The sequence below is a fragment of the Lactuca serriola genome, chromosome 3, assembly GCF_051521515.1.
Source record: "Lactuca serriola cultivar US96UC23 chromosome 3, Lser_US96UC23_V15, whole genome shotgun sequence".
NCBI classification, from domain to species: domain Eukaryota; kingdom Viridiplantae; phylum Streptophyta; class Magnoliopsida; order Asterales; family Asteraceae; genus Lactuca; species Lactuca serriola.
Window position 1 is genome coordinate 209,562,167 of NC_136410.1, and position 12,655 is coordinate 209,574,821.

The 12,655-nt window shown below is 34.7% G+C and overlaps 1 protein-coding gene across 1 annotated transcript; it reads right to left on the reverse strand.

The window, feature by feature from the left end:
* Window positions 1–3,647: 3,647 nt before the first annotated feature.
* LOC145093563 (chaperonin 60 subunit beta) lies at window positions 3,648–6,453 on the reverse strand. Its single transcript, XM_079031712.1, has 2 exons — window positions 6,156–6,453; window positions 3,648–3,786 (listed from the first exon to the last, which is right to left on the reverse strand). The coding sequence occupies exon 1, from the start codon at window positions 6,312–6,314 to the stop codon at window positions 6,171–6,173; it is 144 nt and encodes a 47-aa protein (XP_078887838.1). The 5' UTR covers window positions 6,315–6,453; the 3' UTR covers window positions 3,648–3,786; window positions 6,156–6,170.
* Window positions 6,454–12,655: the final 6,202 nt, after the last annotated feature.

Consider the following 12,655-nt stretch of genomic DNA (forward strand, 5'->3'; position numbering starts at 1 on the left):
AATAAGCACAGCCAGAAATCTAATTGTTACTTCAATCGATTTTCACAGTTGTGCTCATTTACATACATCGATTTTCACAGTTGTGAACTTCATTTTTCTGGTTTGCTGTGTTCATGAAAAATTGAAGAAATTGGTGAAATTTGCTTAGAAATTGAATGAAATTGCTGTGAAATCACATATAACAGTTGGATTTTTTACTGTGAAAATTTGTTTTGCTGGAATACTCCTTCATTTGATCGATACATGTCAACTTCGTTTTTGTAGTTTGATGTTTTCATGAAAAAATTATGAAATTGGTGACATTAGTTTAGAAATTGAATGAAATTGCTATGAAATCACATATAACAGTTGGTTTAACTGTGAAATCACTTATAACAGTTAGATTTTTTTTTGGTTTGCAGTTTTGTTTGTGTGTGAATTGGTTACTTTGGTTTAATGTTGGTATTTCAATAGTTTACATATTCATTCTATATAATTCTCAGATTATGGACGAAAACCACATTAATGTTGAAAAAAAGCCGTATGGGATAGTAATACCTTCAAGATGTTTTGTCGATGTGTGTGTGTGATTGAAGTAAAAAAAAGGGAATAGGCCTACTAGTCACTTTAATAAGGTTGGGTGGGAGAATTTAAAATAACACATGAAGGAAAAACACAGGAAAAACATATGGAAGAAAACAACTTAAAAACAAATGGGACATTATGAAAAAAGAATGGAAGCTTTATGACCGTTTAATGAGGATTGAAACTGGAATCAGTAGGACGAGAAGCTTAATAAACGCCTCGCCTGAGTGGTGGGAGGAAAAACTAAAGGTATGATTTAACTTTTTTAAAAATTATTTTAAATTATGATTGCATAGTGAAATCAATGAATTAAGAATTATATGTGTGTCTTGCAAGAGAATACATAATATGTCAAATTTAAGGACACAGATTTTAGCATATTTGACATGAAATATGCTATTTTGTTTCGGGATTATGTTGCTATTGGAGATAAGACTATGAATCTGTTACAATTTCAAAACAATAGCAACCCGAATGAAGAAAATATGGAGGGTGAAGGAGATAGTGATAAATCAACTTAGATGACGATGAGACTCTTTTTCCTAGTTTTCCTGAAAGTAGTTCAAGTAAAAAGAAGAAGTCTAATAATGTTTCCAACAAGCGTTCGACCAAGAGTAAAACTTCAATCTATGAGGAAAAAGTAGATTCTTTATCGGATGCCATATCAACAAAAAGTACACAAACTTTGCTTCAAAATAATCCCTCCCCAACAATAGCAGATTGCATGACCGTTGTCATCAAGTTTCAGGGTTTCGTTGAAGGTTCCCAAAAGTATTCACAAGCATTACTTGTCTTCGCCAAAAAACAAAAACGTAAAGCTTTTATGTTTCCAACTAGTGATGATGCAAAGATGGAGTTTCTTAAGTTACTAATGAAATAATGATTTGTGATTTGCCATCATGTCTTATTGTTTTATGTTTGACATTATGTGTTGTCTTTTTATGTAATCAACATATTATATTATGTGTTATTATTTGTCGTTATAAATCAACATTTTATATTATGTGTTATTATTTGTCGTTATGTAATCGATATTTTATATTATGTGTTATTGTTTGACAATATTTTTTTCTATTATGTAGGATGGATAGTGATGACTCTAATTCGTCTGACGATGATGAGGAATGTTGGGTGGAAGAGGATAGAGAATTCGAAATGTTAAGTGGGTTAACTTTGAAAGGGATAATACTAGCTTGTAACATACGTAGGTCACCTCACACTTTAGACCGCACGGGGAACATATTTACTAATGAAGTATTAAATGGCCATCCTAGACAGTGTTACGAGATGTTTAGACTACATGTACCCGTTTTAGACAATTATGCATAGATCTTGCTACAAATTACGGACTGCAACAAACATAAAATATATCTACTGAGGATTCGGTAAGAATATTCTTGATGACTTTGGCCCATGGATGTAGCAATAGATTTGTGCCAGAATTTTTAATCATTCCGAGGAAACGATTCATAGGCATTTTCATATAGTTTTAGTAGTCATGCTTAAGATTAGTGCCGACATCATCAGGCCAGCTGCCAATTATAGTGATGAAGTTCCCGAATATATATTAAACAATCCTCGATATTATCCGATGTTCAATTACTTCACCAAATTCTTTATTTGTAATATCTTTTTGTATTTGTAGGATTGCATTGACAATATAGGTGGGACACACGTTAGGGCATCAGTTCGACAACATGAGGAAGCGAAATACATTGGTCGAAAGGGATATGCTACACAAAATATAATGGTTGTTTGTGATTTTAACATGTGTTTTACATTTGTGTGGGCTGGATGGGAGGGGACTGCACATGACACAAGAATTTTTAATGAAGCCTTACAGAGACTAGATCTTCATTTGCCATTTCCAACGGGTGGTTAGTATAAATTTTTATTAACACGAGTTTTATGTTTTAAATACTTGTTTGAAATGAATAACAAATGCTTGTTTTTTTTTACACATAAATATTACGTTGTTGATGTCGGATACCAAAATACCATAGGATATCTTGCTCCATATAAAGGAACTAATATTCGTTATCATATACCAGATTTTCGACGTAGACATATTGCTGCTATGCGTGAACCTTGTGGATCGAAAGAGAAATTTAACTATTACCATTCATCATTGCGAAATATCATTGAACGGACTTTTGAGTATGAAAAGCTAGGTAGGCGTTATTAAGAGACATGCATGTTAATTACAAGTACGAGCACCAAGTGAGTATTGTGATTGCATCGATGACAATCCATAACTATATTAGAAAGACTGGTAGGTTTGATGAAACATTTAATAGGGCATAATAAATATCCTACATTCTTACACACATTCGTACTAGTAGTGAAGGTGACGAAGAAGCTCCAAGCACACATCGCACGAGTAATGATAACTCGTATATGGCAGCGATACAAGATATTATTACGCAAGATATTATGGAATTACGGAGATGAATGTAATATGACGTAACATATGATATTTTTTATGAATAATTTAGAATTTGTATTCTACTTTTGTATAAACGTAATTTTAATATTATCATATGGTAAAAAAAATGTTTTAAAAAATTTATATTATATATTTTGTAAAAAAAATGTTTAATATGAAAACATATTATTTTTGGTCATTTTACATGTAAAAGCTAAATCAAATAGTTTTTAAAAAACAGCTTATTGGCTTTCTAGCTTTTATCAACTTAAAAGCTAATCCATACAATTTTTTAAAACTCCTTTTAGAAGAAGCTATAAGTCAATAAACATTTTTCTAAAAAAATACTTTTAAGTAAAAATAAACACTTCCAAAAATCATCATCTGAGAAAGGGAGAGTAGCACAACAAAAATCGTCATCTGCGAAAGGGAGAGTGACTGGGAAGAAGAATCGATGGGAAGAGGGAGAAAGAAAAATGTGGCGGACGATCTTGCGTTTCTAAGAAAAGGGTATCCTATGGATTTTTTGTCATCTAAATTCCTCCTTATCACTTACCGAATCATATGAAATTTTACTGCTTCTGGCCGATTAAGAGGTTAAAAATGTTTCAACTAAACGTCTCTTTATAAAATCATTAAAATGTCAAACAAACAGCAATTTCTTCAAACTTATATATTAAAACCATAATATAAGATGTTACATATCTTCCAACTACAAGTAAAATACAAAATTAAAATTTATTAAACCCCTTTACGTCTTAGTTGTGGTTGCTTTCAATCAGACTGCACCCATGAACCTGCAACATGAATTTTAATTTCATGTAGAAACACAGATTATATTATTAAATAGTTATCTTGTAAATATTTAATAAATTCGAATAATTAAAGACGTAGAAACAACAACTTCAAAATTAAAAATATGATACTCAAGTTTAACAATATAATAGTTCCATTTATTATTTTTCTTTGTCAATATATTTTGTAAGAGCAAGGGTATTTTAATTACTTTGAATTTTTATTTGTGTATAAACGTTTTACAAATTTAAATATAACTTTTTAAACATTATAAAATTACAAAATGCATAAAACTAAAAGATTCTAAAAAGCTTTCAAAGTATATGAACTTTTAGTTATATAATAAAAGCCTTACGCCTTGTTCCCGAGTTTTTTTGTAAATTCATTAAAAGAAAAGGAAGGAAAATTTTGACGGAAAGAAAGGGAGGTGAAGGAAAATATTCATTATTCCGTGTTCCCGAGTTCGAAGGAAATGAAAGGAAATGGAAGGAAAATTTTAAGTTTTTGTGTTCCCGAGTTAGGAGGAAAAAGCAAATAAAGCATAAAATTTTCCTTCCCCTCACTTTCTTCCCAAATCCGCCCAATTTGGGAGGAAAATTTGGAAGGAAAATATGACTCCAAAATCCTTCACCTCCCCTCACTTTCCTTCCATTAATGAAACTCGGGAACACAATTTTCCTTCGACACCCCTCACTTTCCCTCCGTATCCTCTCATTTCTCTCCTTAAGTAGAACTCAGGAACAAGGCGTTAATATCTTAGTCCTAACGGACCTAAACGAATCTGGTTCGAGTTTTTTTTTTTTTTGAACTTTTAAAAGTCTAACAAAAACTCGTTAAGAAACAAGCTTAAATATTTAATTTTCAGGCAATTTAGGTTGAAGGAATGTTATATATTTTGTTATTTTTCTTGTTTATCTAAACTTTTTAGAAAATGACTATTTGCTCACTAGTAATTGTATCATTAAAACTACACCCTATGGGAATTGTTAAAATCAACAACAAAAAAACCTTCAATTTTATAAAAATTAACCGACAAAATGACTACAAATTTATAAATAGTTCTGTTTAATTATTGAATCTAAAATAATATAATTTATGTTCCCTATGTAATAATAATTATTTGAGTATTCTAATTATTTTATATAGAATTAGAGACGTGTGTATTATACGAGTTAATTAAAAAAAATAAATATAAAAGTTCAAACAATAAATATTTTTTGAAAGTAAATAAATACAAAAACAATAATGAATAAGTAAGTAATTCAATCTATGATATTAAAAAAAATTATTCATATATTTTGAATAATTGTGTTGAATATCAATATATAAAAGTTAAACATTTTTTGAAATAAAATTTTGAAAATAAATAAAAACGAAATAATGAATAAGCATGTAATTAAATCTATACTAAAATTAAAATACATTAACATATTTTAAATAACTGTTTTTAATCATAAATTTTCATAGACATCTAAATCACAAATTTCAAACTCAATTTTTTGTATTTTTATCTTACACTTATAAATGGATTTGTATATCATTGTTAAGATCTTCAAAAATTAAGTGGTTTATTAAGGATCGCAATTTGGTTTCTAAAAGTAATAAATCATTGGTAATAAAGATATTGGATAAATAAAAATATGACTTACTCAAATTCAAAAGAATACAAGTGCTCAAAAATAATTACTATATGGATTTAATTTAATTTAAAAATACTACAAAATTTTAAAAGTATTACAAAATGTGATGTATAAGACCAAGAACATCTATAATTGTAAGTTTAATGGGAAATTAAATCAGGTTACAAATCAATATGTCATTCATGAAACTCAACAATTGTAAAATATGACATATTGACATTCAATGAATTTGAAGTTCAATTGTTATTGAACTCTTCCATAAGAAAAAAAAATTAATTTTTAAAATTTATAATAAATTACATTTTATAACATTTTATTGAACTTTATAGAGTTTAATATATTATTGAGAAAAATAATAATATCAAATTGTAAAATGATAATATGAACTCTATGCCATAGTTCAATACCGTATAAATACCCATAATGACAAAAACATTTTTATTTATTAAGTACCATTAAACAACTCTAACTATAACGTTATAATAACAAACTATTTTTCTTTATCAGTCTTATGATCAAAATTCAATATCATTTTCTCCAAACTTAAAAAATTGTAATAATTACATAATCCAGATGGAAAACATAATACATGAACAACAATTCTCCAAAACAGATTAAAAAGAGAAAGTGTAGTGAAAAAATCTAGGGCAAAAAGAAACCCAAATTGCACAATCGAATTTCCAAACAAAAACAAGAATACAATCAATCGGAGAACGAAGACAAGGGCATACCCTATTAGAACTAGTTCATGAAGAGTGAGCTTTAGCGTTGTGAAAAAACGCCGCAGAACAGAGAATCGAAGCGACGAAAGCGAAAATCCCAAATCCAATCATTAGCGAAATTCCAGCAACAGTTAAGTCCAGTAACAGCTGTATACTCACTCCCATCATCGTCGTTTTCTTGTTTGATATCTGTAGTTCACACTATTTTGAAATTAATTGTTATATAAGCAGATAGAGGCATAGACGGAGAGTTGCAGACGGAAGGATGATGTTTCGGGAAGGTGAATAACACTGCAAGTAACCGATGACGATGCTTTACCCGGTCCAATGGCAAAATTTAGAATCAAGATAGATGTACAAGTATTATTGCATAGTATACAAGTGGTCTATGCAAAAAATGTACAAATGTTTATTGCCATGGAAAATATTCTTATTCTAACGATTCTAACGGCAATTTGTTTTAAAATATGACATGTGAAAACTTATTTTAATTCTTATTTATTTGATTTTTAAGTGAGATTGTTTTCTATATAAAAAAATGATGATAATAGTTTTTATTTATTTATTTAAGACAAAACTACACAAATGGTCCTTGTGGTTAGCTTAAAATTGTCATTTTGGTCCAAAAATGTTTGGACTAGCACCAGAGGTCCAAACTTTTCATTTTGTTGTGAATTTGATCCGATTTTGTTTGAACTTTTTCAGATGAACACACACACATAAAAATGAAATCTGATGAGCAAACACAGATCAACACAAACATCCATCAATTTTTCAACAGATACAACACAAACACTCACACAAACTCGAACAAGACAAACGAGAGATTAAACACACATACACACACAAACACCACAACAGATCTGAATAGCTAGGGTTTCAAAAATCAGCGCCAAACCTTCATCGGTGTAAGATCTGAGACGGGTTCGTAAAGAGGTGGTGGTCGCCACACCTCTGTTGATTAGGTTGAGTCCAGCGCTGCCATTACTAGGGTTTTAGCTCGTCACCATTACAAACCCTAACCTGTTACAGATTCGTTTCAGAGATAGGGGCGACAAGGAGAAACATGATGGTTGGATAGATCTACAATGAGAACGGCGACGAGGAGGGAACAAGTCGAAACCCTAGCCGTTGCCTCCTTTGACCCCTTACTAGATCTTGATTCGTTATGGTTGTTAACGATGACCGGGTCGTAGAGTTTCATGCTAGGGCTTCTTTTAATAGGTGGAAGAGGAGGAGGATAAACTTAAACATCTGATTTCGTCTTCTTGAATGTGCTCATTAGAAAACCCTTCATCAGATCTGATTTCATGTATGTTTTCTTGAGTGTGCGTGTTTGGAGAATAAACTTAAAAAATATGGAGTGTTTGTGTATGTGTTCATGAATATGAATATGTGTTCCTGAGTTTCAATGTGTGTTCTTGAGTGTTTTGTATTTGCGCGCACACACACACAAACACACACACAGAGAGAGAGAGAGAGAGAAAGTGTGTGTGGGGTAATTTTTTATTAATTTTTTTAAAAGAGAGTGAGAGGGGGGTGGGGGGTAAATTTTTATTAATTTTTTTAATCATAAAAATATATAAATAAATAAATAAACTGACAAAAACAAAAAAAAAGCGTCAAATCGTCATTTCAAAAATTTTTAAAGTAAATTGGACCAAACTCGCAATAAAATGAAAACTTTGGACCTGTGGTGGTAGTCCAAACCTTTTTGGACCAAAGTGACAATTTTCAGCAAACCACATGGACCATTTGTGCAGTTTAGTCTTTATTTAACTTTTTATCATAAAGATAAACTTGCAAGAATGATCCCTATGGTATGTCAAAACTCACATGTTTGGGCCAAAAAAGTTTAGAGTAACACTAGTGATTCAAAAGTTTCATTTTTTTTGAGAGTTTTGTTCAATTCAATTTGAATTTTTTTTTATAAAGACGATTTTGTCTTTTATTATTTAATTTTCTATTTTTATTTTATTACCAACAGTTAAAAAGCAATTAAAAATAAAACAAAAATAAAATCACTCTCTATCTCTTTCTCTCTCTCTCTCTCTCTCTCACACACACACACACACACGTCAAAAGAACTTTCCCTTTCTCTTAATCTGATCTAGATCGAGACCTCCATAATAACTTTAACTTCATATATATCACACGTGTTCTCAAATATGTGCATAGAATTAGCCTTGGTCATTCTATTTGTAACGACGTAAATTTCAAAACAAATTTTCACATTTTAAAACACACTTTCATTCATATTTGTTATAAAAGTTCCATTGTATCACATAACAATCCATAACATCACATCCCAAGATCATAATATATAAAACTCCTCACTTGTGTACTGATCAAGCCGGCGCCTTCCCGCGATCCTCATTGGTACCTGAAACACATAACACAACACTGTAACCTCCTTGTTCCTCGGAACCTTGATCTTCCGATCCAAGATTGCGATCAACCTCTCAACATAATTTAGACTCACGTCCACCTAGATATCCTCCAATGGTAGCACTGCCGACTCGTCGGCTATACACTTCCTCAGCTGAGACACGTGGAAGGTATCATAAATCTGGCCCAACTCCGCAGGTAGCTCCAAACGATATGCTACTCTGCCCACCCTCGCGATCACCCTAAATGGCTCAATATACTAGGGCCCCAGCTTGCCCCTCTTCCTGAATCGAATCACTCCTTTCCAAGGAGACACTTTCAGGAGTACAAAATCCCCGACCTGAAATTCGAGCTCGGATCGTCACCTGTCAGCGTAACTCTTTTGGCGACTCTGAGCTGTCAACAATCTCTGCCTGACCTGATGTATTTGCTCTGTTTTTTGAAGCACTATCTATGTGTTGCCCATCACTCGCTGCTTCACCTCTCCGCAACAGATGGGGGTCCGACACCTCCTCCCATACAAAAACTCAAAGGGAGGCATACCAATGCTCGAATGGTGGCTGTTGTTATAAGAAAACTCAACCAATGGCAGATACGTGTCCCAACTTCCTCCGAAGTCCAAAACACATGCCCGAAGCATGTCTTCGAACGTCTGAATCGTCCGCTCACTCTGTCCGTCCGTCTGTGGGTGGTAAGCGGTACTGAAATGCAGCCTCATGCCCAACTCCTCGTGGAACTTCTTCCAGAACCTTGAAGTAAAATGTACATCCAGGTTTGATACAATCGAGATCGGCACTCCATGCCGCGATACCACCTCCCTCACATACAACTCTGCCAGCCTCTTAGCAGAAGAGCTCTCACTGATAGCAAGAAAGTGAGCGCTCTTCGTTAGCCGGTCAACGATCACCCAAATCGCGTCGACACCCCTCGCGGTCCTCGACAACTTTGTAATGAAATCCATAGAAATATGTTCCCACTTCCATTGGGGAACCTTAAGTGGCTGCAACATGGCATGCGGTCGCTGGTGCTCAGCCTTAACCCTACGACAGGTTAGGCACCTCTCAACAAACCATGCTACATCCCTCTTCAAATCCAAATACATCTTAGTGGCCTCCGGATGGATCGAAAATGTCGATTTATGCGCCTCCTCCATCAAGGTGGTGCGCGCTCCGCCTGCATACGACACCCAAATCCGACCCTAAAGGGTCATTTGCCCGCGATTATCGGTAATGAACTCCGGCACCTGCCCAACCACCCGCTCCGTCTTACGGTTCTCTGGTCTCACGGCCTCTACCTGGGCCTCCCGAATGGTGTCCAACACCGGAGTTATCACTGTCAACCGCATACAAATATCTTGAATCGGGGCGCTCTCCGCCCTACGGCTCAAGGCATCAGCCACGACATTATCCTTTCCCGGGTGGTACAAGATCTCACAATCGTAGTCCTTTACCACATTCAGCCATCTCCTCTGGCGCATATTCAGATTGGGCTGGTCCATCAAATACTTTAAACTCTTGTGGTCCGTGTAGATGGTACACCGAACCCCATACAAATAGTGACGCCAGATCTTGAGGGTGAACACCACTGCCCCCAACTCCAAATCGTGGGTGGGATACCTCATCTCATGAGGCTTCAGATGCCTTGACGCATATGCTATCACATGCCCCCTCTGCATAAGTATTGCACCCAACCCCGATATCGATGCGTCACAATACACCACAAAATCCTCCATCCCCTCCGGGAGGGCTAGCACCGTGGCTTCGCATAATCTTTGGCGAAGTGTCTCAAACAAGGTCTGCTGCTCCGGACCCCATGAAAAAGCAACACCCTTCCGGGTTAACCTGGTGAGAGGCACGGCGATCATGGAGAAATCCCTGATAAATCTCTGATAATAGCCGCCCAACCCTAGAAAACTTCTAATCTCGGTGGGTGATCTCGGTACCTCCCATCTCATAACCGCCTCAATCTTGGTTGGATCGACTAATATCCTATCCTGGTTAACGAGGTGTCCCAAGAACTGGACCTCTCGTAACCAAAAATCACACTTGGTGAATTTGGCGAAATGCCTCTCCGATCTCAATACCCCGAGAATCTCTCTCAGATGCTCCTCGTGCTGCGTTCTAGATCTCGAGTACACCAAAATATCATCAATGAACACGATCACTGACCGATCCAGCATCGGCCTGCACACCCTGTTCATGAGATCTATGAACGCTGCAGGTGCATTGGTGAGCCTAAAAGGCATCACCATGAACTCGTAATGCCCATAACGAGTTATGAACGCCGTCTTCTGGATATCTTCATCTCTAACCCTCATTTGATGATATCCCGACCTCAAGTCTATCTCGGAGAACCAAGACGGCCCCTACAACTGATCGAACAGATCGTCGATCCTCGGTAACGGATAATGGTTCTTGACCGTCAACTTGTTCAACTCCCGATAATCAATGCACATCCAGTGCGAAACATCCTTTTTCTTGACAAAAAGGATCGGTGCTCCCTAGGGTGAGCTACTCTGTCACACCCCAAAACCAAGAACGGTGGAAACGTTCCGGGGCGGAGGACGTCATGTACAGTATCACAACACAGTAAATGTAAATAAGCAAACAACATCATCCATTGCATTAAATATATAATTTCAATACAAGTGTGTTCTGTACAGTTATAGACACCAAAAATAATGAAACACAAAATAATATGAGATGAGTCTTGAATGCACTCCATCTTCTCAAAAGCTGGCCTCGGTACCTGTCTACTGATGACCTGAGAATACAAGTTATTTTGAAAGAGTTTATCAGCATTAAGCTGGTGAGTTCATAAGTATTTTAGTGTCAATGTTTCTTGTAAAAACGTTTGAACCTGTCTCAATGTATAAGTTGTAAAAATGTAAGTAAATGTTTGAAAGTATTTGTAAAAGTTTGAATCACTCAGAAAATCCTATATTTTCTATAAAAGTAACCTTCTACCAAGGCTAGGCTGTTTTGTAAACTTTTCTGTTGTAAAAGTGTGTGATTACCCAAATATAACTATCATTTGCTAAAAATATAGTTTGTACATTAATGCTTAAGTGAGGTTATCACTAAAGTATGTAATGGGTAAATCATTGTAGTACTGTAGCTTTGTATAATAAGACTACTGCTGTACTAAATACTACTACCTTAAACCAGATTTATATTAAGGTTTATTGTGATAAATTGCACCATGCTATCGACTGACAATCAACGACATAATGAACGGTCGTAATAAGAAATGACGTTTGGCACCCGCAGACCTGCAGGTCCGGCTGTAGCTAGCAGCAAGGTGTAGGATAGTCAATCCAGTATAAATCTATACGCAAACTCACGCTCTCCCTCCAAGAGAATTCTGGCTACAACTCGGGCCATGACATTTAAGGCATGCCCGATACAGTGGATCACAATTGTTAAGTATTCATGTATATGTATCGTTTCTCGTATATCTGTATATGTATTGTTTCTAGTATCTCTGTATATGTATTGTTTCTAGTATCTCTGTATATGTATTGTTTCTGTATATGTATTGTTTCTAGTATTTCTGTATATGTATTGTTTCTGTATACGTATTGTTTCTAGTATTTATGTATATGTATTGTTTCTAGTATATCTGTATATGTATTGTTTCTAGTATTTCTGTATATGTATTGTTTCTAGTATATCTGTATATATATGATCCTGCGTTACCCCGATGGTAACCAGTTAATGATGTACTGATGAGTATGAATATGGAAGTACCTTTATGTCTATACATGTATATATGATATATAAGTAATATGGAAACGACCTTCGGATGGTCACCCGAAATCCCACCAGACCACATCCAAATCGAGGAAAAGGAAATAGGGCGGATGGCCTTCCTAAGCCCTTTAAACATTATTTATATATCTATACATATATGGGCATGAAATTGGATATATAAAAGCATAAATAAGTTTTCATAAAACATTTGAAGCAGTAATATAATTTCAAGAGAAGATCGACTTGATGTCGATCTATAAAACATTTTGAAGGCATAAGTTGATAAAACAGTTTAAGTATAAGAAGCATTTGTTGAATCACAGTCTATAAATAAGTTCGGATAGTAAAACAGTTTGTAAAACATTTCAA